Raw genomic sequence first — 27,434 nt, forward strand, 5'->3', positions numbered from 1 at the left:
AAGTACCCTGTCCCTGTGTATAATTGGAGCCCCTTTGGGAATTATGGCTGAGGGCGACGAAAATTACCATTCCCTCTTTGATTAGGGGGCTTGTTCGACAACTGTCCCAGTGATTTCAGAGTCTCATACTCGTCTTTGGCAGTTTTTAAAGCGTTCTCTACCGCTTTGCCAAACAAAAGGTCCGGTTCCACCGGCTTGTCAATTAGGGACGCCTGTGTCTCGGGTTTAAGCCCCGACTGTCTTAACCAAGCATGTCTCTTAATGACAGTGCTCTCTGCTATTAGCCTGCCGGCGTTACTGCGGCATCAAAGGTTGCCTTAAGGATGCAACCGGACACGGCTCTCCCCTCCGACGCAACCTGAGCCAACTGGCCCTTTAAAGGTTCCGGTGCGGAACTTGAGGTTCTTTGCCTACCGGGGAGTCTATTCTGTAGACTTCTGGGTCATCTTCCTCCTCCTCCTCCTCCTGGTCCTCGTCATCCCCATAATAGTCCACCCCAGTTTGGTCGTTCCAACGTTACCAAGTATGGATCCTCATCTTGTAGTGGATCCTCACTATACTGGGCGTAAGGCTGGATATAAAAAGGATCAGAAGACCGAACATGCGTTGGTGTCTCAAAACAAGGTTTCTTACCAGGGGGCTGCGGGTCCCTAGACCCTGAGGGAGTAGCACCGTCAGGGGTATAAGAGAGGAAGTGTTCTGGGTTCTTGGCATAGAAGTCTGCTAGGGATGACATTCTAGACATATCCCTGTCTATATCCTCACTGGTCCATTTCTTGGAGCTGGAAATTACGCTTTCTTGAGATGGTTCCCATACTATAACCTGGCTGGACCTATGGGCTTGTGCAGGGGTCTTGGCTAGCTGTTTATCAGAAGACTTAGAACTGTTTCTATGTAACTTTGGTGCAGAAGAAGGCTGGGATGGTTTCTTCTGCTGTTTCCCCACTTCCCCATGAGTGGAAGAATGTTTCCCAGGTGTTTTCACCCTCTTAGAGCCTTTTGACGCCTGGCGTCGAGAATCGGGGCTAGTGTCCCTTTCCTTATAGTGAGGGCACTGGGATTCGGAAGCAACCACTGAACGGTCTACTGACGACGACTCCTGACGAGCGGCCTGGGGCTGGTGGTCGGCTTCGTCTTCTGACGAGCGTACCTCCATGACTTTGGTGAGTGAGGCACTTTGGGCAACTGTGGATGGCTGCCTGGTGTCGTGAAGCGATCTTGACCGAGAACGCCCAGAGGACACCGATTCGGTGGCCCCCTCGTTGTGTGCCTCTTTCCGAGAACTCAACACACGCGTCGAGTCTCGGTTGGACTTCGAGTGTTTAGGAGTGGAAGTGGTGTGGGTAGCGCTCGTGTCGCCGGGTGTGTTCCCCATAACCGCCCTGCCGGACAGCCTTCCGAGGTCGGGGACTTGCGCTTGGCTGTCTTTCGACGCCACGTTGCCCTCGCCGTCCGAAAGTACGGCATCGCTGCCATCACTGAAGGTTCCCTCCGCTTCCATGGACTCGCGTTGCTTGACGTGGTGGGCCCAACATTTGGTCGAGCGGTCCTTTAGTGTCTTAGCCTTGAACCGGCTACACGCTCTACAGTTCGCCTCGGGGTGGTCCCTCGGCAAGCAGAGGTTACAGGTGTCGTGTTTGTCAACCCAAGGATACTTGCGGTTGCACTTGGGGCAGAATTTGAAAGGGGTACCCTCCATACGCAACCTGTGGCAACGGGCTAGTGTGTGTAGGAAATATATGTATGTGAGTGTAGAGTATGTACCACCCCCCATTCTCCCTACTTGCAGGGCCGAGGCCAGAGGCCTTCCAAGGCCTGGGCCGAAGACAGAGGCCTTCCGAGGCCCAAAGTCCATCGTGCAGCTCTCGACGGCTGTTCTCTTCTCCGGGCCGGCGTCGAGCTTCGAATTTTGATGACTCGACGTAGGAGTGGGAGAAATAGGGAAATATTAAGATAATTAGCAAAATATGGCTGGAAGCCAGGGAACTCCGCGGAATGCTTCCGACAAGTATGGCGGAAAAAAACAATCTGAGGGTCCTCACGCGTGAGGGATCATGGGTACAGTGGATGTCACACTAGGGATAGTATTACTGGCACACCCTGTGTCGACGCCCATTTTCGAGTTTCGAAAAAACAAACTAATACTCTGCAGCTTCCACTAGATGTCAGCCTATGCACAGCATGCGATCTAAGCAGATTCCACAAGCCTCAGAAATATATATAGATTAGAATATAAATTGTATCACCGTTAGCCATGAGGCAGAGGAATCTTAATCTTGGCCACCAGACAACACTGCTTAGTCCCTTAGCAGGTTGGCGAAGAGATAATTGCGGGCAATGGGGTCTGAAGCCAAGTATCCTCCCTTTCAGCAAGACTGCAACACCCTGGGTTCAACATCCAACTCTGACCCCTCCGTGATGCCATCTCCTTTATGGAGCATCACCCCGCCCCTTCAACTGTGATCTGCCCTCGGCCGAAAGGCAGATCACAAGTCGAAGAGACAGGGGGTGGAAAAATCCAGTTGGAAGTGGAAAAACCCAGTGCTCCTTTACTTGAATGCATTCCCAGACCCCTTATCGTGCAGCTGCAGAGCACTCCAACTCCCCTTCTGTATTCGTCCTTCACTGGACAATACGATAACTATTCTCTTTAGTCAGTCAGCCTGCAAAATATCTATGTGATCTTGCTCTGTTTTCCCTGCAACTTGTTCATTCTGTGATGCCCGCAGAAACGCAGACTTTATTACTGCAATGGGAGATGAGTGTTCAAAATGGCTACGCATCAACGCCATGTTATTCTGGCTCGCATATTACATACTAGCATTACAGCAGCCCATGGTGTTACCTTTTTATTCAATACAGTTGATGAACCTTCACAATCTCTCCAAAATATTTGAAAGCAGGTCAGAGGATTTCAGTAGAACCTTGTCCATGGAGTCTGCTGACTCTTTGTTTATTCACATAATATTAATTAACATTTCTTATGTTCTTATGAAAATCAATGTTTTTATTCCACTTTGCTGTATTTTTGAAGCATGGATCTACCCGAGGGTGCCAACAACTACACAGGCAAGGGCAGGGGAAGACTAACACCTACATATTTTACAGATTTAGTGTGGAGTGGATTACACTATGTGTACATTAGTTTTAGGAGGGTAGGTTGGGAGAAGGAGTGGGCAAGGTCATAAAAGCTAGAGTTTTGGAACATAACTTGTTGGTTAGTGATAGAGGGGCTTTAGTTTTTTTCTCAAACCATTATCTTTGGTGCTAGTCTAATTTTATCCAGGCAAAAGGTTCTATGATTCTGGGTAAATTGCTAGTGAAGGCAGCTCTAGGTTTTTATCTCATGCATTTAGGTATTATAGTGAAACCTTGGCTACATTTATTACAGGATCTTCCAAACATGGTCAGAAAATATCCATGTAAGCGTAATATGCACGTCTGTTTTTATTTTATTTACTCTGTTGTCAGCATAATTTTTGAAGGGGTAAAAAAGCTTTTTGCAGTACAAGAGTTATGATCACAGATTTTACATGAGGTATCTGCTGTGCTGAGAAAAATCTACAATATATATTTTCGTCAATGATGACCATTGTACATAATAGCTAGGCAGTATTTGGCAGCAGTGAACATGCAGAGATGCTCTAAAGGTACTCAACATAGTGGTTAAAAGTTACCTTGAATTGCATATAGTGTACTGGTGGTGGGGTTATGACACTGTTGAAAGGTGCAAATCGGTGCTCATACCGAACTTGTTCGCTGTCTAGCTCAAATCTGGGCTTTCTTACTTTTCCATCCATATCAAAAGCTATCATGGTCTAAAGAAAAGCAAAAGAAACAAATGACAAGTGTTTATTGCTACTGTTAGTGATGAATTATTATTGTACTGATGCACAGAAAGCATAATGCATACTCTCAAGCTTTCTAAAGCCAAACTATACCACGATACAAGACACACTGACACATTCTTCCGAATATAAATAAAAACTGGTTTAACATTACAATCTGTTTACAATCCAGATCTTCACAAGTATTTTAAAAGCACACAGTAACCTAGTGATAACAGTTCTTTTAAAAATTTGAATAATTCTGATAGCAATTGTGAATCACCAAGTAGGGTAATAAACATCTGTTAATAGTGCCAAGATGCCACTCAGAGTGAATGTGCACTCTATAAATACACAAGTTATGTTATGTAATTGTGTTCACCCCAGAGCAAAAACGAATTGCTACTTACCATGGCAACTCCGGTTTTCTGAGTCTCTGTGCATCTTCAGATAATTTGAATGTGCATCTTCAGATCATTTTAATGAGTCAACCTCACACAGGGAAGTAAAGGGTCGGGTGCAAAAGCACTAACATTGAGAGAAGAATCTAGGATTAAAGGACACTCCTTTTGGAATTATATATATATGCTGGTTGATAGAACATAGTTCAATGATTTGACACACAGAAACTGTGTTTTATTCACACACTTGCTTAATGCAGTTTCAACACACATTTATGTCATTCTGCACATGCTGCCAAATTCTAGTCTGGTACAAGTTGACCTTACTTCAAACAGAAGGTTCATAAAACAGTTGGAGTCCAATTGGGTAATGAGTGCACGTCTGTGCTGGTATCTCTAGAAGGTGGCAGGAGTAACCCTGGAAGGACCTGGGCTCTTCCATCTCCAAATAGAGAATCATTGTATTAATTGGAAGCCGTGAAGCCCTCCTTAACTAAATCATGAATTATTTTGGTTTGAATGTATTCAAAATCCATATAAAATGATGTAGGGGAGGCAACACAAGGGTTGGGCTTGTCAGGGTGCTGTGTGTTGTTTGTTCCTGCGTTCCCTCCACATTGCTGTTATTACATATTTACTGAGCGAACCTCACTGAAAATCAAGTCCAGTAGCTGATTTCTTCGATACTCCCCAACGACTCACTAATCTGGCAGGAGGCCTCCACGCTCTTTACTCTTCCACATGCTCCACACCCGGGCACGATTGTTGGGTATTCCGACCTACAGATATGACATGTGAGGCTTCTTGGTATGTGATAGTCCCAGTTGGAACATGCCAAACCCTGAGTAAGCTGGGTCTTTTTGGCCTCCTGGTTTGAAGTAGGCCTATGTTCAAATAAGCCAGGATTTTCATCATATGGTGTCACAGTAAGGGCCTCCATCTAAAGATTTGGTCCTTCCGCAACATCCTCCCTTTCCATTTGCTTCATGTGGGTTTTTGGGACAGAGTACTTGTAACCTGCCAGAGAAGGAAAAAAAAGGTGCTATGGGTAAAAAAACAGCTCCCTTCCACAGGTAAATGTAGATACCAAATTAGCTTGCCATTTGTGAATACGGAAAGAGACAGCAAATGTTTCCTCCTTTCTTAGAGACTACAAGAAGCATACGTTTCTTTGAGGTGTGGAAGAAGCAAGACAGATGGGTACGGACAAGCTGGAAAATTCTGCATGTCATGTGGATACGGCATCCAGGGACATGTGCCTAGGGCGGAATACCCATTGTACAACATGTCTTCCAAGAGCACAGGCCAAGGTTAAATCTCTTCCGTATGGGGCATACAGAATTTTTACTTATCCACATGTGAACACTCTGATTGCTAAGTCTCTTTCTGCCATCTCTTCCAAGCCGAAATCATCTTAATCGTCAGGGCGTTTCGACCGTCTTAAGACTTTCTCCATCTTCAGAGGTTTCCCATCTCATCAACAGGATAAAATGGACATGAAAGACAGTTCCTCTGCCCCCTCTTCTCCAGCTAAAAAGAAGCAGCGTACATCCCATGGCTCCTTGCCTTCCTCTATGGCTGCTGCTGACAACAAATTGATGTTTTCCGGGCCAAGCAACACCCTTTTCTCCGGCATGGGAATGAATAACCTCTGACACCTAGGACACTCAGTGGTAAAGAGGTTTTGAACTCCAGTTTTTGCCATTTGGCCATCTCACTCAATTCTCCAACACTTTGCATCAAATTGCCTCGCAAAGGTCAATACGCTTCTGTGTTTGGGGTCCTTAGAAGTAGTACCTTCCCACGGAGAGAAAGAAGGATTGCATTTGAGATTCTTTACAGTTCTGAAGAAAGAGAAGCCGGAGGTGCAAGCAATTCTCAACCTATCTGATTCCAATTATTTTCTGCCATGAGAACAATTCAAGATGTTCACTACTACTCCCATTCAATCGGCTCTGGACCAAAGGGTCTGGCTATGTGACATAGACCAATGATGACAAGTGGGCACAGCCTTAAAGTACAGAAAACAGTTCCATGGTACTATTTCAGTTTAATTTAACTTTAATATAAACAGCACTGTTGCAACACAACCAGCAATTGGGTGAATACAGACAGACTAAATGAGATTGAGGCAAACTAGCATCAATGTCACATGTTCATAAAACCAGTCCAGCTATGGCACAACAAAGTACAATATTCTTACTGAAGATTCAATACAGGAGACCCATCAGTCCTTAAAATGCAAAAGTAGTTATATTTGTAGGTAAGAGAAGTGGTTGAAACCCGTAAGTATTGGCGCTGGATCGTGAAAAATCCACTCAAATCTAGTTGACTTTGGGAATATGTGAGCTTGTCCCACCGAAACCCTGTATACGGCAGCAGGAAGTACACAGTCTCCGAGTACCAGCTCAGCGCAAGGGTCCGCTTTTCCGAGAAACTAACACCTACAGTATCACATAGTTATACCTGTAAACACAAATAACAAAAACAATGAGACCGAGGAGAGCAGAGATAATGGCCAATACATTTCGGATAGAATACTATCTTTCATCTGGGCACATCTAGAACAAATAAATGCACAAATATGGAAAAATAAAAAAGGGAAAACAATAACAAAAAGGACAAAAATTAGAACAAAAATATAGCCGAAAATAGGGAAATCACGTCATCAATAATCTCACAAAACATCTAGGTCAACATAAGATGCAAAATCAAGCGTGATCAGAGTGGTAATAAATACCTGTCTCTCATTTAAGTACAATCCACTTGTCTCTTGAGCTCACTCACAATCAATCTCTAATGAAATTAAACAAAGGAGGTACATGCTAAAACGGCATGTGTGACTCGTGATCACGTAACCAACCTAATCAAGGCTATGTACAAAATGGCCAGAGGGTATTGGTCAATTCAGTACCTTTGTATGCTGCTAGTAAAACGAGAGTCTGCCAAGCACTAAGGCACAACAGAGGGAAGCTGAAAATAAAGAGAAGTCAAGACGAAAAACCACCAGTAAATGGATGAACACAGTACCATAAATAGAGGGCAGAGAAGAGCTGCTGTAAAGGGGAAAGAAAACTCACCAAAGTGCTATAATAAAAGCTGGTTGACCAGACCGCAGGAAACCTTAAGTGCAGTATGTACGGAGATAAGACCCAGAAATCGCTTCAAAAACATAATACGCACGTGATGACGTCACTGCGTGTGTGTGCAATGACGTGATCTGGTGCCACGGTACACGTTAGAAGTAGTCAATGGGGGTGAAGTGATAAGAACAAGCACAATGGGGCTGTGAAAAGGTAATAAAAATGAAAATGAATAAAAAGGCAACACCATTGCAGGAATAACAAAGATACAAAATAGTAGTCATGCATTTGGGAAAATACATATGAGAAAACGGGGTAGGAAGAGTAGAGGTTCACAGGCATAGAGTAGAGCAAATAGTTGACAACCAATATTATAAGAGCCTAAGGAGCCGGAAGATACCCAAAGTAGGACCAAAGAATGCAAACTTATGTCAGATAAATCAACAATCAGAGCAAGCAGAAAACAGATGTCGCACTGGCACTGCCAGGACTTATAAATGAAGTGAAAAGCTAAACAGGCCAAACCGATAAATGCCAACTAGAGTTCACAACAAGTAAGTCATAGAAAGCATGTTGAATTACATTCCTTGTTGATTCCTCCAGGTGCCAGTGCGTTGAGATGGTGTATCCAGAAGCTTCTCCTCAACTGAGTTTACGTTGGGTGTCCTCATGGGGGTAGGGAGGGGGGGTGGTCACATGTGATAACCTCTAAGATCTGGAAGTGGATTTGTGAGAACTGATGTCTTCGTTCCAGGAACAGGAGAGTTGGTGTTGCCAGTCCATATGTTTGATCAGTGTTCGTTCCAACAAATCTTGGCTGCACGTTTGGTCTGTCCCACGTAGTAGATGCCGCAAAAACACTTGATGGCATAAATAACACAAGTAGTATCGCAAGTGGCAAAATCCCTCAATTTAATCTTTTCACCTGCTCTAGGATGGTGTAAAATGTCACCTTTGAGGATGCTGTTACAATTTGAACAATGTAAACATGGAAAAGTACACAATCTGCTACATCATCTTTTCTTGGACATCTTCAACCCCTTGGGTCTCTAGTAAGAGGTTACATAAATTGTGACAGTTTTAAGGTAAAAACAGGTCAGAATGTAAATAATGATTTGAGGCTCGTGTCAGCAGTGATAACATTCCAATGCTTCGAAATAACTTTCCTGATTCTACTGCTCTGTGTACAATATATAGAAACAAAAGTCAGATCAGGGGTATTTCTGGACATTTGTTTAGTCAAGTTAGATTGCCTTCAATAGTAAAATGGCTTTGTTATAGCCTTGTTGAAATCCTTGTATCATGTTGTCAAGCTCCTTCCTACACTGCTCGTCATCACTGACAATTCGCTTTACCCTAAGTAGCTGACTGGATGGAAGGTTTTTAATGAGGTTAGATGGGTGAAAACTGAATCTGTGGAACATGTTATTTCTGGCAGTAGTTATATATATATATCCAAATCCTTCTAGTGCTGCAACTTATACGTCTTGGCATCCAGGATGGAAATAAAGTTCTGGCACTCTACTGGTCTGGTGCAGAATAAAAACCGGATTTTATTGATTCATATTATAAAAACCACACAAACATGACAAGAGTTTCATCAACTCATGGCAAACACTGCCACGTGTTCCACCCCCAACAGGGCTTTGTCAGGCAAATAATAAAAGAAAAGTAATCAGCGTTCTAGTTAAAAGCAAAACACGGAAGGAACCTGTGACACATCACATAACACAAACATGACAGAAGGACTAATTTTCAAAGGCTGGTTTACCATGTCCAACACGGAGTGCCATCTTGGAATAGCATAATGTATGGACACACTTATTACTAACTGTTAGCACCATCTCTTAAAACGGTTGTATAATCAAGTCAAAGTGCAGACTGTATTAAACAATATCAAAATAAATAACGCTACAACTTGCATAACATTGCAAAATAATTATTTTCTTGGTGGTCCGTATATATAAGTATACCTAATGTACATTTTGAACCGAGTCATATTTTGTTTACCATAGATGTAAAGAGTCTACACGTGCATTCCACATGACTTGGGACTTTAGGCCGTCTAATACGTATTGTTGAAGGAGGGCCATATGAGCGCAAGCAAAGAATTCATCCCCATTCTCCTTGAATCTATTTCTCAGAACACCTATTTCAGATTTAACAATCCTTCTACCTACATACTGGGACTTCTATGGGAGCCAACATGGCTCTATCCTATGCAAACATATTCATGCTTAAATTTGACACAGATCATCTACTAAAGCGCTCCATTTGGCGCTCCATTTGGCACAAGTATCTGAGTTACTGGGGCTGGTATAGTGATGATAATGGGAATATTGGTATATTGAGTCTTCCAGGAGTGTCTTGCAAAGTCTCTCTCCTCAATTTTCCTTTTTTTCCCTCCTCCTTCTCTGGGGGCTCGGCTGGTATACTTGCCCCCTTTCTGCCAAGGATATTCAAATTCTCCAAGCTGATTGGCTAATTGCTTTACAATCTTGAATAACCCTGTTTAACTTACAATGAGCAGGCCTTCATAATTGGCCTTTAATAAGTAATGATGTTTCAACATGTTTAGGGCGTGCAGCTTCATCTTGGATTTATCTCCTTTGTGGAAGATGGGTCAGCGCTTTTCCGAATACTCTGCTCCGCTGGTGTTCTGCCCACATCGGGCTGTTGAAGTGCAAGAAATTAAAATGAATAAATAAAGCAAATGAGCCATTATGGACAGTATGCACAAACGAAATGAAGTTGCCCACACCCCCTATTGTATCACACCGCCCAAATCTCTCAGGTTTTCTTTTTCTAGCTGAAATGTAGGTATACCTTAATTCTATTTACTTTGCCACTATTTGTCCATTCCGTGGATCCCTTGAGCATGCGCCCTTTGATGGGCCAAAATGTGCTGTTAGACAGAAATCTGTGTGTTATTGGCACCCATGCGATTGCTCAGATGGATTAAATTAGTAGGAAAAATGGGGCTTCTCAGAGACAAACAAGCAGCATCATGGGGATGTAGGGCCAATCCCCTCAGTGGGAATAACTTTACTGGAAATCATCTTATGATGTAATAACTGGAAATGAAAACTCTACAGGGACTATAGAAAGAATCTATTGTGTTTTTCAAGCGGCGGTATGTGCGTGCCGGAAGGCCTAATGAGGATTCTCAAATATTCTTGGGTTACAGTTTTGTCAGGTGACTAGTGAGCTCTTAAGGTGAAGGGTCTTGAGGGCTGGTCTAGTTAGATTGTCCCATTCCCAGTAGACTTGGGATGCAGTTTCCTTGGCTTACAAGTCAACAAATATAGCTGCCTCTGTTACTCTGTTAATCATCAACCGAAATTGATGTGTGCTTCGTTTTTCTGACAGAGTGCTTCAGCTGTCTACACTTGTGAGGCGGCAATCTGGTACTCACCTGATGGTAAGGTTTCCTGTGATCGATATCTATAAACTCAGTGGGTCTCTTTACCACCGGATTGGCAGTGGAGAAAGATTGTCCTTCCGTGTTCTTGTATGCTCCGATAGCCACCAAATATGTGCAACAGGTTTCTACACCGGCACCCCGGTGCTGGTCAGGTGTGCCGAGAAAGACAGTACTTGGTCAAGCTTGAGGTGCCCAGATCCAAACTGGCCTTAGTGAGTGTTAGGGAGAATTCTCTGTTTAGGCTGAATTTCCTAACCTAGTGAGTCCCCCAGCAGCTTTGCTGGATTTCTGGGGTTTATTTTTTTCTCCTGCCAAGAGTGAGACTCTTTTACCCTCACTCTTGGGCATGATTTGAGTGTGTTTCTTTGACTCTAGATGTGTTTAATGTGCTATGGGGTCTTTTACTCCATAGGGCTTCATGTGTTTTTGTGATGTGTGTTACACAGCACCCTCAGTGCAGTAACACAGGGGTGTCATGGTGACTCCCCAGTATAGACCCCATACCCTGGGACTGACTTCTGTCTCCCAGGGCATGTAAAGTCACCATTGACTTTACTAGTCTTGAATTCTGAACAGAACCAGTACAAACCATTATATTGTGGACGTACTGGCTGGGGCAATTCGATTGCCCCGGGGTCTGTTAGTCGAGGGGGCACGTCTCCGTCCCCCCGATCGAGTTTTGGCTGGTGGCAGTGGATACTACTTTTTATATTCAAAAGCGAATATTTCTCTATGGGATTTTCCCATTGTTCGAGGCTACTATCTTTATTTATTTAATTACGATAGCCTCGAACATACCGCCGGTTTATTTAATTATTATTAATTCTCCGGTTGGTATTTTTTTGCCAAAACTCGGTTCTAAAATGGCGTTTGTGTTCTCTTCTGTGACTCCAACCCAAGTCGAGCCCTTTGTTCCACTTTTTGGCGGGCTTCTCCACAGAAGCCCTCCAAAGTGGTGCCACTCTGTCTGGGGTACTTAGGAGGGGTGGAAGCGGATTTAGGCACCCTGGACTGAGTTGCCTAGGCAACTCAAGTCGCACTCCGTCCTGATTGGCCCAAGTGGTGAGCCGGCCGGCTCACCACTTAGCATGTTTGAGTGACAGCTAGGCTGAGTGAAGGGGGGTTTTCTGCATAAAATCAGGGCTTTGGGGACTGGAACTGCAGAAGTCGCCACAGGACCTAAGAATCCGACGAGGGAGAAGCTGAGCCGACCAGCAACGACGACACCACCGGTGGAGCCCTGCTGGACCGTCTCACCACTTTTCCCAACGACAGAGGAGATCTCCCGCAGGAGAGTCTTCTTCCTTTGACTGGTGGGGATAACTAGTTTCACCGTCTTTTCGCCTTCCCGATGCATCTCGTGGACACCTTGCCTGTGCCAAGCACCCCGGCAACCGGAATACCACGTTTTACCACGACCGCGAAATAAAGGGTAGTACCTTTAACCGGAAAACTCTGCGGCTGGTTTCTTCCCTGGCAGTGGAACGACCTTCATCTTTCCTCCAAGTCGAGAGCTTCTCTTCCCCTGGACGACGACAAGACTTGCACCCGCTGCCAGGAACAACTGCCACCGCTGGAGGATCCTTCCCACTTAAGGTACCGTGTCCCGCCTGGCTTCCCTTGCCACAGACTGTACGGGGTAGATTTAGCCCCCGGCTTTCGAACCTGGGTTAGCCTGGGACAACCTGGCTAAACTTTTCTGAGCCTCTCTAAACTCTTTTCAAACTCTCTACAAGACTTTCTAAGCCTAGCATAACTGTGTGATCTTGGGAGCATTTGTGCTCTGCTCTCTCTAAGAGTGGGCCCAGCCTATGGACTTTGGCTCACAAGTGACTTTTGCTCTTCTGCCTTGCTAATAGTGTTCCTAAATCTTAGAGTGGTGTACCTTTTCATATTCTGTCTTTTTCCCTCCCTTTTTCATAAACTTATTGGAGTGCCATCTATAGTTAAGCGCTCACCTCTGTCGGGAAATAAGTGGTGTTAACTAAGACTTATCTGATAAGGAATAAGGGTTGTATATATTATAATAGTAACTGTGTTTAGAGTGTTTTACAATAAGAGTGCTGGAGTGTTTCAAACAGTGTGTTTTTAAATAAATAATTATATACTTTGATACCAAAGCTCTGGTCAGTATTTGCTTGTATTATTGTGTCTGAGTGCCTATTGTGTATACTTTGCATACTGCCTAACTCTTCTTGAGGGAAGTCTGAATGCTCAGCCACAGCTAACAGGTAAATCTGGGTGGTACAGATTGCTACCAAGTGGGTTTACTGCTAACACCTGTAGTCCTAAATCTTTTGCAGTATTCCCAAAGGGAACTGCACAGGTTTCTGCTTAACACTCGCCCCCCCCAGACTAAGGGACAGGAGGATTAAATCCACTCCTGGATGAACCTCATACCTCTAGTCGATGACATACATCCTAGGAAGTCCATCAGCATTTTGATGGTGACACCCTGACCTGTGCTCAATGGTGAAATCAAACCCTTGCAGGCAGATTGACCATCTCAATAGTTTTGGATTTTCTCCCTTCATTTGCATTAACCATCTCAAGGGTTGGTGGTCAGTCTGAATGACAAAAGTAGAACCATACAAGTATGGCCTAAACTTCTTCAGTGCCCACACAATAGCAAAGCATTCTCTTTCGATTGTTGCCCACCTTGTCTCAGGATCCTTCAGCTTACGGCTGATGAAGCAAATGGGGTGCTCCCTACCCTTCTCATCCAGTTGGCTTAGAACTGCACCTATACCTACATTGGAAGCATCAGTTTGTACAATGAAAGTTTGGTGGTTTTCAGGAGCACTCAGTACTGGAGCTTGGCAAAGAGCTTTCCTAAGGTAGTAATATCCGACAGAGGGTCAAACTTTATGTCCCACTACATGAAAGCCATGTGGAAAACTGTGGAGTTACTTACAAGTTCTCAACCGGATACCACCCCCAGACAAATGGGTTGGTAGAAAGGTTTAACAGAACCATGAAGAGCATGATAGGTGCTTTAGGGGAACCTCTGAAAAGAAATTGGGACCTTCTACTGCCATGCCTTCTCTTTGCTTATAGAGAAGTCCCTCAGGAGGGAGTAGGTTATTCTCCCTTTGAACTTCTCTATGGCCATCCAGTCAGAGGTCCGTTGGCCCTGATTAAGGAGGGATTGGAAGGTGCTCCTCCCCTCAAGCCAGTCAGAGTGACTATGTGATAGGTCTCTGAAGGAGAATGTCACACATGATGGCAGAAGCTAGTGATAACCTTAAAGGTGGACAAGCTTTGGTCAAGCATTGGCATGATCAAAAGGCTAACATGGCTGAGTTCACTCAAGACCAGCTAGTTCTCGTTATGCTCCCAACAAGGAAGAGGGCCTTGCAAGACAAATGGATGGGACCCTTCAAAGTTGTGGGAAAACTTGGGGAGGTCAACTATCTGGTGGATCTGGGCAGACCCAGGGAAGCTCCTAGAGTCTTCCACACCAACCGACTGAAAGCGTACGTCTCCAGACCTGAAGTAGGAGCCTTGCTTCTAGCTTCAGCAGCAGAGGAAGAAGAGAGTGAATCTCTCCCTGATCTCCCACTAGCTCTTCTTCAGAGTCTAGTTCAACCACACAGGGTTGTACCTCCCTCTCTGCCTCAGCTGGAGGTGGAGTTACAGGTGTAACTGGGGACAACCGAGGCAAAGTCCTTGTTGGAAGCACTGGAGTGCTTGCTGCTGGCTTTTTCCTAGGAGTCTTGGGTTGCCCCTTTGCTCGTGATCTGGTAGTTACTGCAGTGAGTTGCTCCAGTGGTAAAGGAGTGATCGTTGTCATCATATCCTTAGATAACCCTCACAGGGTTTTCTCTCTTGCAGGTTTTGTGAGCTACTGTAACCTTTTACTAGGAGGTGTAAAGCTCACCTGAATCCCTCGAAGGCGCAGGTCCGGGCTGGGAGATTTCAGTGTCTTCTAGGGTCACGCGCAGGCCTCTGGTAACACCCTGGATGGGCCCTCTCCTCACTGTAATTTTGACCTGGAGGGTGAGGTGTCTGCAAGTAGGAGAAGAAGGGGTTAATGTATGTCTGGTTGGCCAATCTGACTTTCCCCTTTCTAGACTCCCCACGTCACTCGTAGACTGAATGTGCTCACCTTAGATAGGTGAAAGCGGAGCTCTCCATCCTGCGTCTGTGCAGGGGCGCTAATGCCAGTTGCTTCACTGGTTAATAGCCCAGCCTCTTGATTGCAGAGGATGAAGTCGGGGAGCAAGGCCGTCGTTAGCCGCACGAACGATAATTGCTTGAATATGGAGTTTTATTTATATGTCCCCTTAAATGTCTCTTGCCTGTGCAGGTCCGGTATGCAGATAAGGTAAGCGAGAAGAATGCCGGAGCTCGTGAAGGCACGTAAGCAAAAGAATGTTATTCGAAGTTAAATCCACTTCTTAATGTCTCTTTTCCCTTTTTCAGGTAGCCGTAGCAGCCGGCGTTGGAGATGGACGCCGAGGTACGTGCCGCAGTATGGGCAAGCAGATTACAGCTAGAAGGCACGTGAGTAGTGATGGCGTACAGTGCCCCTAATGATGTCCTTTTTGTTTTTGCAGGTGCGGTTAAACAGCGCTTGGCGGAGATCGAAGCGTACGTGGCACAGGTAAGCAAAATTATCACGGAGGTTCACTAACCAATGTTCTTTGTTTCCGCAGGGTTGCCGGAGTATGAAGAGTGCGGTACGCGGCCTCGGAATGCACCGATGGACGAGGCAAGTGCAGCGCTGGTTTTGCCTTGTCCTAACCTGGTGTCCTTGTTCTCTTTCAGACGCTGCTGAAGACTGGTTTTCCGGGAGGTAAGACTGAAGATTTCTTGTTCACAGATGCAGAAGCTGAAGATTCTCTGGAGCTGACACGGTGAGCGTCCTGCTGCTAGTGCAGAATAACGCGAAGCACGTTGCACTGATCGGGTGTGGTTTTGTCATGATCTCTGCTTCCAAAAGGTCAGGGTTTTCCCAACTCCCTTGGAAGCAGATCCATAACCCAGGTTCCGAGGGCCAACCAGTCCCAATTGGGACCTTTTGGACCCAGTCCTGGCGCCAGTGGCACCAGGCTCATAAATATGCCCAGTCCCAGCGCTGGAAGCGCCGGGCTCATAATGCTTGGGTGGACTTACCTGCAGCAGACCATGCTGCTTACTTGCCTGCCAGCTGAGCCTCTGATCCTCTTCTGTTTGGAACTACTTTTCCTGTTGGGTGGGGCAGGAGCCACTCCCTAGATTCAGAACACTGGAACTCTTCTGGAAAGCAGGAACTCTTTTCTTACCTAGGCGTGGCTGTGGAAGGAGACACCTAAGCACTACAGGAGGCTATTTAAACCACACCCGGTGGATGAATCTTGCTTTGCGTTATTCTGCATCCTCTGCAGCAGAACGCTCATCGTGTCTTCTGCATCGGATCCTGGGCCTAAGGAAAAAGGCTTACCATCCTGAATCCAGTCTTCAGCAACACCTATAAAGACAAGAAAGAACAGGTTAGCATTCCGGCATCTGAAAGACAAAGGCTTACCTACTCTTCGTGCGCTCCGGAGGTCTTCACACTGCATTCCGGCATCTGAAAGACAAAAGCTTACCGACTCTTCGCACGCTCCGGAGGCCTTCGGCGCTGCATCCTGCATCTGAAAGACAAAACAAGGTGCGTTTAAAGACATTGGGGAACTTTAATACTCACGTGCCATTACTCCTTTCCACATCAACCCCAGTGGGTATTCCGGCACCCTGCAGCCGCTCCGAACTCGTACCTGCAAAATAAAAGACAGTTAGAGCGCATCGTGAAGCAGGCAACAAGCGCTTACTTACGTGCTTCCAGGCGCTTCTATTCATCATACGGACTCCATCTTCAACTCACTTCAGCCCGTCATCCGCCATCGCCGGAACCTGCAAAACAAGAGACATCATTGCTAAAGACTTTAAAGACAATAGAATTACTCGAAACTTACCGTTCGTGCAGTAAACGACGGACAGCTGTCCTCTGAAGTCAAGAGGCCTGCGCTACCGATCCAGTGAAGAAACTGGTTACAGCACCCTGCCCCGAGGCAGATGGAGAGCTCGGCATTCACTTACCTAAGGTGAGAGCGTTAACCTTTGGGGGTCTACAGGAGAGCAAAAAGGGAAGAGATAGGGACACCCCAATAACCCCAGTTCATTAATCCCATATTTTCTGTCTGCAGACATCTTACTCTTGAAGTCAGGCATACAGTGCACAGAGGTCCAGCCCAAAGAGCCAACCGGGTGCTACACATCACCTTTGAAGATACGGTAGTCGCCCAGTCAAGACCGGCGCCTCTGCGAGAATCAGGTGAGCGTTACAGGTTTAAATAGGCCACTGGAGTGCTTAGGTGTCTCCTTCCACAGCCTCGCCCAGGCAAGAAAGAAGTTCCAGCTTCCAGAACAGTTCCAGTATCCAGTCCCAGGGAGTGGTGCTGGCCACACCCAGAAGGTAAAGTAGTTCCAGCCAGGAATGGATGAGGATATCATCCTACAGGTAAGTGAACAGCATGGTCTGCAGCAGGTAGGTCCACCCAAGCACCATTCCTCTCAATATGAGCCCGGCGCTTCCTGTGCCGGGACTGGGTTACCTTATGAGCCTGGCGCCAATGGCGCCAGGACAAGGTCCAAAAGACCCCTGTGGGGACCGACTGGTGCCTGGAATGGAAGTTGTGACCATGCTTCCAAGGATGTTGGGCTGGATCTGACTATTTGGAGGCAGCGGTCTTGACAGGAGGTCTGGGGGTATGTGACAACTCCAAGAGCTTTCAGGTCATTACCCAACAGAACCCTACCTGGTACTTCACATTGTATACTGACAGGTATCTTTACAGCCATATCATTACACTGGATGAGAACTGGTAACTGGGGACACATCTGCACAGGCCCTCCAGCTAACTTGGTGAGGCATTTGGGTGCCTTAGCAACATCCTTTGCCTTGAAAAATGATTCATCCACCACAGTTATGCTGGCCCCAGTGTCTCTAATGGCAGGAGTCTCCTGGCCATTCACCTGGACACTGTCTTTATAATACTCTTTAGTATTATCTGGGATAGAATTGTACACGTCTAAATTCCGTTGTTCCCACAACCCCAGAGAGACTAAAGAAACACTGGCTGAGACACCAATGGGTTCATCAGCCAGCAGTAGAAAGTTTCCACTTGCCATTGGGACTTCCTCTTCTGGAGCGAAGGCTAAGGAGGCAGGTTGGATCCCTGAAGGTTTACCCTTGCATCTGGGATCTCCTTTCACATGGTCAGTAGAGCCACAAACAAAGCATTTACCGAATGCCTTCTGGAATGGTGGCTTGTTCTGGCCTCCCTCTGGTTTGGCACCAGAGGGTACACTATTCTGCTGTGGTTTCCCTTGTGGCTTATCCTTACGGTTTTGTTTGGGGCCCTCTTTGGAATTTGCAGTATTAGAATTCTCTTTGGAGTCCTTTTTAGGCTGTTTCCCCTCATCCTTTTTCTGAGTTACCCCAGAATCCTTGTGAGTGGCCCTGTTGGCAACCCACAAGTCAGCAGCCTTAGCTAGCTTTCGGGAATCTAATTCTTTTGAATCAGCCAAGTGCTGTCTGAGCTCAGGAGAGCAGGCATCATAAATTGACTCCAACATAAAAAGATTCTTCATACCTTCATAAGTGTTCACTTTGTAACCCTTAATCCATCCCTCTAAGTTTTTCAACCCTTCACCCACCCAGGTAGCCCAAGGGGTACCATCATGCTTTTTGAGGGTACTAAACCTCTTAAGATACTGGGAAGGGGTCTTCCCAAATCTAGCTATCAGAGCTAGTTTCACACATTCATACTCTTTCCTATCCTCCTCCCCTAACTCCATTACCACATAAGTTGCAACAGGGGGAAGCCTAGAGAACAACCAGGTGAGTAAGTAATTTCCTGTGATGTTCTGGAGCCCATGATTATATTCAAACAGAGACAACCAATCCAACACATCCAACTTAGGCTCATACATACCAAACAATTCTTTAGGCATCCGGGGTCTTTTAGGACTGGAACTTCTAGAGGAGCCAGAGAGAGAAGCATTTTCAACAGACAATTTCTTCATTTCTAGCTCATGCTTGAGCTCCATTTCCCTTAGCCTTAGTTCTTGATTCAGTCCCTGGTGTCTTTGTTCAGCCTGAGTATTAAGTTTTTTAAACTCTAATTCAAGTTTCATCTTGAAAGAAGGCTGGGGGGACAATCACAGCAGCCTCACCCTCCTCTTCTGACTCTTCCTCAAGATTATCAACATTCTGATCAACATCAATCTCTATACTGTTATCTACAGTTTGTGGCATGGTAGGTTCCTCTGAACCATCACCCAGACTTTGTTAGCTAACAACCTTTCTATTAGTTCCATTTTCTTGCCTTTAGTCAGGAGATTCTTATGCTGACAGAGAACTCTTAAACAATCAGCCGTTTTTGTAGCAAGGGACTCTTGACTATAACTTTCCATTGTTAACATGTTAGAAAGATTACTTTTTCAGTGCTAAGCTTTGTGGTTAGTTGTACTAAGGTATCCTAAGGCACTCTAAAATGTATACTCAATACAAATCCCACCGCTGCCACCGGTGTTAGGCAGACACCTGTGCAGTTCCCTTTGGGAATACTGCAAAAGATTTAGGACTACAGGTGTTAGCAGTAAACCCACTTGGTAGCAGTCTGTACCACCCAGATTTACCTGGTAGCTGTGGCTGAGCAGTCAGACTTCTCTCAAGAAGAGTTAGGCAGTATGCAAAGTATACACAATAGGCACTCAGACACAATAATACAAGCAAATACTGACCAGAGCTTTGGTATCAAAGTATATAATTATTTATTTAAAAACGCACTGTTTGAAACACTCCAGCACTCTTATTGTAAAACACTCTAAACACAGTTACTATTATAATATATACAACCCTTATTCCTTATCAGAGAAGTCTTAGTTAACACCACTTATTTCCAGACAGAAGTGAGCGCTTAACTATAGATGGCACTCCAATAAGTTTATGAAAAAGGGAGGGAAATAGACAGAATGTGGAAAGGTACATCACTCTAAGATTTAGGAACACTATTAGCAAGGCAGAAGAGCAAAAGTCACTTGTGAGCCAAAGTCCATAGGCTGGGCCCACTCTTAGAGAGAGCAGAGCACAAATGTGCCCAAGATCACACAGTTACACTAGGCTTAGAAAGTCTTGAAGAGTCTAGAGAGGCTCAGAAAAGTTTAGCCAGGGTGTCCCAGGCTAACCCAGGTTCAAAAGCCGGGGGCTAAATCTACCCCGTACAGTCGGTGGCAAGGGAAGCCAGGCGGGACACGGTACCTTAAGTGGGAAGGATCCTCCAGCGGTGGCAGTTGTTCCTGGCAGCGGGTGCAAGTCTTGTCGTCGTCCAGGGGAAGAGAAGCTCTTGACTTGGAGGAAAGATGAAGGTCGTTGCACTGCCAGGGAAGAAACCAGCCACAGAGTTTTCCGGTTAAAGGTACTACCCTTTATTTCGCGGTCGTGGTAAAACGTGGTATTCCGGTTGCCGGGGTGCTTGGCACAGGTAAGGCGGCCACGAGATGCGTCGGGAAGGCGAAAAGACGGTGAAACTGGTTATCCCCACCAGTCAAAGGAAGAAGACTCTCCGGCGGGAGATCTCCTCTGTCGTTGGGAAAAGTGGTGAGACGGTCCAGCAGGGCTCCACCGGTGGTGTCGTCGTGGCAGGTCAGCTCAGCTTCTCCCTCGTCGGATTCTTAGGTCCTGTGGCAACTTCTGAAGTTCCAGTCCCCAAAGCCCTGCTTTTATGCAGAAAACCCCCATTCACTCAACCTAGCTGTCACGCAAACATGCTAAGTGGTGAGCCGGCCGGCTCACCACTTGGGCCAATCAGGAAGGAGTGCGACTTGAGTTGCCTAGGCAACTCAGTCCAGGGTGCCTAAATCCCCCTCCAACCCTCCTAAGTACCCCAGACAGAGTGGCACCGCTTTGGAGGGCTTCTGTGGAGAAGCCCGCCAAAAAGTGGAACAAAGGGCTCGACTTGGGTTGGAGTCACAGAAGAGAACACAAACGCCAATTTAGAACAGAGTTTTGGCAATAAATACCAACCGGAGAATTAATAATAATTAAATAAACCGGCGGTATGTTTGAGGCTATTGTAATTAAATAAATAAAGATAGTAGCTTCGAACAATGGGAAAATCCCATATAGAAATATTTGCGGTTGAATATAAAAAGTAGTATCCACTGCCACCAGCCAAAACTCGATCAGGGGAGACAGAGACGTGCCCCCTCGACTAACAGACCCCGGGGCAATCGAATTGCCCCAGCCAGTACGTCCACAATATGATGGTTTGTACTGGTTCTGTTCAGAATTCAAGACTAGTAAAGTCAATGGTGACTTCACATGCCCTGGGAGACAGTAGTCAGTCCCAGGGTATGGAGTCTATACTGGGGGGACACTATGACACCCCTGTGTTACTGCACTGAGGGTGCTGTGTAACACACATCACAAAAACATATGAAGTCCTATAGAGTAAAAGACCCCAAAGCCCATTAAACACATCTAGAGTCAAAGAAACACACTCAAATCATGCCCAAGAGTGAGAGTAAAAGAGTCTCACTCTTGGCAGGAGAAAAAAAAAATAAACCCCAAAAATCCAGCAAAGCTGCTAGGGGACTCACTAGGTTAGGAAATTCAGCCTAAACAGAGAATTCTCCCCAACAGTGAGCAAAAGCAAGTTTTTTGTGGCTGCTCCAAAAAGCTGGAAAGCTATTTTGCCTGATTTTGATTTGAGAAGATGTGATTCGTTGGATATTTTCAAAAAGAAGCTGAAAACCTTCCTGTTTAGTTAGTTGTGAGATTTGGTAGGCTGCTTGTTGTATTCTGGGTCCTATGATGGGCACTGGCATTGTTTTATTTGTATACAATCTAATAGTGAGAAGGTCTAGTTTCTCCCTGCGCCCGTATGCCTCCGGGTCTTTTGGCTGTATGTTATAAACTATTAAAGTAAAGCGAGCAGGACACAGCATCCACCCCCTTGTCCTGGGCCCAGTGGCAGAACCTGGTCCACTTGCTTTTGTACTGGAGTCCAGTGGACTCCTCCCTTGCAATTTTAATGATATCCAGACTAGTTTACGATCGGCCTAGCTGTTGCATTTTCAATTGCTCAGGTACCAGGCTGAGAGGGCTAGGGACTTTGGCTGTGGGTGAACCACTGCCCCCACCCCCATGCTGTGACAGGTGCAACAGCCTACCATCGGCAAGGGAACAGGCCCCTGTTCTGCCATCCTCATCAGATACGAGCACCAGATCCTGAATGGCCAGTCTGCGACCACAGTATCATGCAGCACTGTCATGTCCTGGAACTTTCTCAGCACCCTCTGTATCAATGTCGTTGGAGGGAACACATAACACCACAGGTTGATCGAGGAGATTTGGAGGGCATCCCCTAGTGAGTGTCTGCCCTTCCCCATCCAAAAAGCAAGCCACCTGCTCTTCGCATTGCTCTCTGAGGCAAATAGATCCCCATCCGAGTGGCCCAAAACCCTGAAATAGTTATAGAGGACCTGCAAGCCCAGTTCCCATTCGTAGTTGTCTGCCTGGAGCCTGCTGAGCCTGTCCGCCTCAGTGCTGCTCTCTCCCGACAGGTGGACGGAACGAAGATGAATGCCCTGCTCCAGAGCCCACTCCCAGATATGAATCGTCAGATTGCACATAATCAGAGACCTCGTTCCACCCTGCTTGTTGGGGTAAAACATCGAGGTGGTATTGTCTGTCCTGATGTGGACCCCTTTGCTACCGATTAGTGTGTGAAAAGCCCTTAAAGCTAGTTGAATTGCCCTCAGTTCCAGAACATTTTTCTTTAGTGTGAGGGCCAGTTTTGTTGATGGTAGGAGTTAATCCCTTACACCTTAGAATATGTAGGAAACTCCCTGATAAGAGTAGGTTTAGTGAGGTTTAATTTTCACTTTTCAATCTTAATAAAATGTTTAATTTGGATAACACCACAAGCAGATGTCTGCCTCGCATTACTGATCCCTCTCATAAGGCAAATCCCTTCTGCATACAACTACAAGCATGCCTAAACCTGTTTCGGCCTTGGTGGGCCTACTCAGTGAGAAGTAGCTTGGGTCTCTAGTCCCAGCAGGCACAGGAAACACATCTGGGCATACCCGTCTCACTCGGGGCGACGAAAGCAAAACAAAAGAGGTGATGGCTGGAAGGTTTGGAATTAATCCTAACCTCTGGCATTGCTCTCTGCAACCCTTCAAACCATTGTTCTTCGCCAACCAAGCCATTACAAAAGAGGAAAGACCATATGCAAATCAAGCTTGGTCCAACCCCAAAAGGGACAGTCCAGCCAAACTGCTTGGTCACATCACTTCTGCACAAGACAACAAGCATCCCCAAACATGTTTCAGCGTTGTTGAGCCTCATCAGTGAAGAGGAGCTTGGGCCTTTAGGCCCAGCAGGCACGGGACCCATGTCTTGACCCAATGTACTTATATTCAATAAAGAGGTTCCATCATAGCTTTCCAAAATATATGTCCCTTTGATAAATTGCTCTGAGGACGTTTGCAGATTGAGACCAAGGAGCTCAGATTTGTTAGTATTTACTCTCAGACCGGCTACTTGGCCAAAACTGTCCAGTTCCTCGCACGCCACTGGTAGGGATATCTTGGGGTGGGTTAGTGTGAAAAGCATGTCGTCCGCAAAAGCGGCCACTTTCTGGACTCGTCCCCCAAATGGAATACCTCTTATGTTCCCGGCCATTCTTATAGCCTACAGGAACGGCTCCAGATGGAGTGCAAAGAGCAATGGGAATATTGGGCATCCCTGTTTTGTGCCCCTCTCCACCCTCAGTGGGGCCGATATTTGACCGTTGATAGCCAGGCGGAGAGTCGGGGTTCGATAACTAGCACCCACCCGAGCAATGTATTTTGGGCCGAACCCCATTTTAGCCATAGTAGAAAAAAGGAACCCCCATTCCACTCAATCAAAAGTCTTTTCGGCGTCAGCCGCTAAAATGAGGGCGGGGATCCCCTTCAGCTGTGTTTTCTCGAGCAGGTGGGTCACTCTCCTGACATTATCCGCCGTCTGCCGGCCTTTGATGAAGCTGGCTTGGTCGGAAAATATTAATTTTGGCATGATCGTGTCTATTCTGGTCACCAAAATCTTTGTATGGATCTTAGCATCCACATTTATAAGCGCTATTGGGCGATAGGAGCCACACTCTTCCGGATCCTTGTCCTCCTTTCGTATAAGGATGACCTTAGCCTCGTCCATAGACCTAGGTAAGCTACCAGTGGAGCCAATGTGATTGAATAGTTTGGTGAGGTGGGGGAATCAGGAATTCTTTATGGCGCTTATAAAATACGGCCACGTAGCCGTCTGGGCCAGGAGCTTTATTCAGAGAGAGGGAAGAGATTGCCTTCCTAACTTCGTCCATAGTCATGTCTCCTTCCAATTGTTCCCGCTCTCCCTGTGACAAGGTCTGAAGGCTCAGCTTATCTAAGAATGACTTTTGTACGATCGGGTCTGGATTGTTTGAGGAGTAGAGAGCGGTGTAGTGTCAGTGAAATTCCCTTACTATCTCTGGATTACTGGTATGTGTCATGCCTCCCTCTCCCTTAATTCTTAAAATAGTTTTGTCCCCCTCCTCCTTTCTCAGTAATCTAGCTAGGAGGCGAAAAGATTTGTTCGACATAATACTTTTGGCGTAGGCGGAGAAGATTCAGTTCTGCCGCCCTGGTCTGTATAAGAGTCAGCTGAATTCTCACTGTTCAGACCACCCATGCTAGTGCTGGTGTATTTTTCATGGCCATTTGCGCCATCACCGCTGAGTTTTTTGCCCAATTGTTCTTCCTCCGGCCTTAATTCCCTTTCCCTTCTCGCCTTTATTGCAATACTTTTCCCTCTTATCGTGGCTTTTAGGGCGTCCCACCATATTTGTGGTGAGGTATCACCCTCAGGATTGTTCTCCGCAAAGTCTTTGAGTTCCTGCTCAATTTCCTTAGTTAAAATAGGGTCTTTGAAAAGCGGGGACGGATATCACCATTTCCACAAACCTGGCACACCTCGTAGTCTGGTTATTGTCAAAGCGATGAAGGCATAGTCCGAGATTGCGATGGGTCCCAGTGTGATCTCAGTGTTGTTCCCTAACAGTGAGTGTTAGGCAGAATCCTGTGCAGTGCCCTTAGGGACCACTACACACAATTAAGACTAAAGGAGGCAATACAAGTTTTACCTTTGGTACAAGCCTGTACTACTATGCCAGAGTGGTAGCAGTGGCGGAGCAGCCAAGCTTATCTCAAGAGTATATGAGCAGTAGCAGAGATTACACAAAGGGGACCACAATTACTGTGACTCAAGCAAACACTGACTCAAGGTTTCAGGTATAAAAATATAAGTACATTCCATTCGTTATAAACACAACACTTCTATAAAAACTACAATAAAAACCACACGTTAAATATACTACAACTAACCAATTCACTTTGTACAGTAAGTCTCAAGGTAAGTACCCTGTGTTTGAATGAACCGGTGTTATGAACAAAACACGTTATTGCGAATACACTTGCAATCACTTTTTTTTGACACTTCGGTCTACTAAACAAACGCGTATCCGTGACATGAAATACTAACGGGACAAGAACCCACTTAGCACCTGAGATACCCAGAGGGAGTTGGAGGCAAAAATCACAGGCAATATTTTGGTTAGGCAGGCAGAATCAAGAAACAAGCAAAGACAGGAGTTCAAAAGTCAAAGGGCCGGAGCCAGGGGCGAAAGACACCGGGGCCAGTTGCCAAAGATCACACGGTCAAACAGTTCACGATCCAACGTAGCCAAAAAGTACTTCGATATTGTCAATGTTTGGAAGCAAAAGTTATAAGAAGGAGGGAAGACAAGGGCAAGCCTTGTGAAGAAAAAGGGATTCACCCAGTTTTCTCAACAGAACACATTTAGACTTGGCTGGTGGCAGTGGTATCTACCCTAACTTTTCTACCGCGATTATATTAGATAAACGTGGTACTGTTCTTGGCTATTATATTAGCCTTGAACATAAACCCCCTTGACCAAATCGTCTTTCTTTTGGCTCCAGTTGGGTTTATTCGCCATTTCTTTTTGTTAAAGTCCTTCTTGTGTCTTTCTTTGCACAGCAAACTAGGTTCGCCTTGTTTGTTCACCGTCTTTTGGCGGGCTTTCTGTTCAGAAGCCCTCCACCAGGCGCCTGGGTGTCTAGGTGGGCTGAATGTGAGGGAGGAGTGTAGTCACCCCCTGGACAGGGTATCCTAAAAAACCAAAGTCGCACTTGTTCCAGTGGTGCAGCTGGTGCCCTGGCAGATGTTCCGGTTGGTTTCCCGCAGACCCACGATTCCTGGAGCTTCGTTGTGAAGGAGGACATCTGAAGGGGGTCTGCACCACACAGGGATGGAGCCGGCAGCAGCGACAAGGAATAAAAGGTGCACTCCTTAAACACAGGAGAGGCTCTTCAGGTGGCTATCCGGACCACGACAGCAGTGTGCAGCGATTTCAACCAAGGAAGAGGATCCTCTGGCTGTAGAAGATGAGCTGGTTATCCCCTCCAAGCTCAAGGGAAGAAGACTCCGGACTGGATCTTCTCTAAGTCGTTGAAGGGAAGATAGCTCAGGACTGCAGCAGGGCTTCACCTAGACGGGGTAGTTGCAGCAACCGTCGTTCTCTCTGGTTCCTTGTAGTTCCAGTGGCGACTCTCTGACTTCTAGCCCAAGAGACCTGCCGTTTATGCAAAAAAAAAACATTCACACAGCCTGGCTGTCAATCACCCAGCAAGGGGGTTGTCCAGCCCGGACAACTACCCTGGCCAATCATGACAAAGTGCGACTTTGGTTTTCTAGGATACCCTGTGCAGGGGGTGACTACACTCCTCCCTCACATTCAGCCCACCTAGACACCCAGGCGCCCGGTGGAGGGCTTCTGAACAGAAAGCCTGCCAAAAGACGGTGAACAAACAAGGCAAACCTAGTTTGCTGTGCAAAGAAAGAGACAAGAAGGACTTTAACAAAAAGAAATGGCGAATAAACCCAACCGGAGCCAAAAGAAAGACGATTTGGTCAAGCGGGTTTATGTTCAAGGCTAATATAATAGCCAAGAACAGTACCACGTTTATCTAATATAATCGCGGTAGAAAAGTTAGGGTAGATACCACTGCCACCAGCCAAGTCTAAATGTTAAAAGAGCGAAACAATGCTCGAGGAGGTACAGATAAAAAGGGATACGAGTTAACCCTTTCCAGTACTCCATGGAAGATAGGTTGCACTGGATCTGTGGTAGATTGACTAAGTAAAGTTAATGGTAACTTTACCCTGTTCTGGGGGACAGTAGTCGCCTCAGAAATGGAGTCGAGGGAAGTCTTAAAGACAACCCTGTGCCACAGCACTGAAGGTGCTGTGTGACACACAAAAAGAAGGGGGCTGCTGAAGTGGTGTGCTTCAGAGTCCACATTCACAAAAACAGATAGAAACACATAGCAAAACACAGGTAAGAGAGGGGAAAAAGCTCTCACTCTTACCAAGTGGAAATAAATAAACTCCAGAAGTTCAGCAAAGCTGCTGGGGGACTCACCAGGTGAGGGAAATTAGCCATAGATGAGAATTCTCCCTAACAGTGAGGAGGACACCCATATATAATCAATTTGTGAGTGGGTCCTATGCACATGTGAATAGAATGTGTAACCTATCTCGCTCCCCTGGGTCTCCCTCCAGGCGTCC

General features: G+C 46.0%; 1 protein-coding gene across 3 annotated transcripts in view; it reads right to left on the reverse strand.

Annotated features, from left to right (window-relative positions):
• The window catches only part of NAA35 (N-alpha-acetyltransferase 35, NatC auxiliary subunit), a 1,572,250-nt gene that overhangs the window by 261,431 nt on the left and 1,283,385 nt on the right, over nucleotides 1–27,434 (reverse strand). For all 3 annotated transcript variants that reach the window (XM_069625850.1, XM_069625849.1, XM_069625848.1), the window contains one exon: nucleotides 3,678–3,818. In XM_069625850.1, the coding sequence (XP_069481951.1) occupies nucleotides 3,678–3,818 (141 nt within the window). The remainder of the gene's footprint in view (nucleotides 1–3,677; nucleotides 3,819–27,434) is intronic.

This window comes from Ambystoma mexicanum, chromosome 6p (genome assembly GCF_040938575.1).
Source record: "Ambystoma mexicanum isolate Mex_15411 chromosome 6p, UKY_AmexF1_1, whole genome shotgun sequence".
NCBI classification, from domain to species: domain Eukaryota; kingdom Metazoa; phylum Chordata; class Amphibia; order Caudata; family Ambystomatidae; genus Ambystoma; species Ambystoma mexicanum.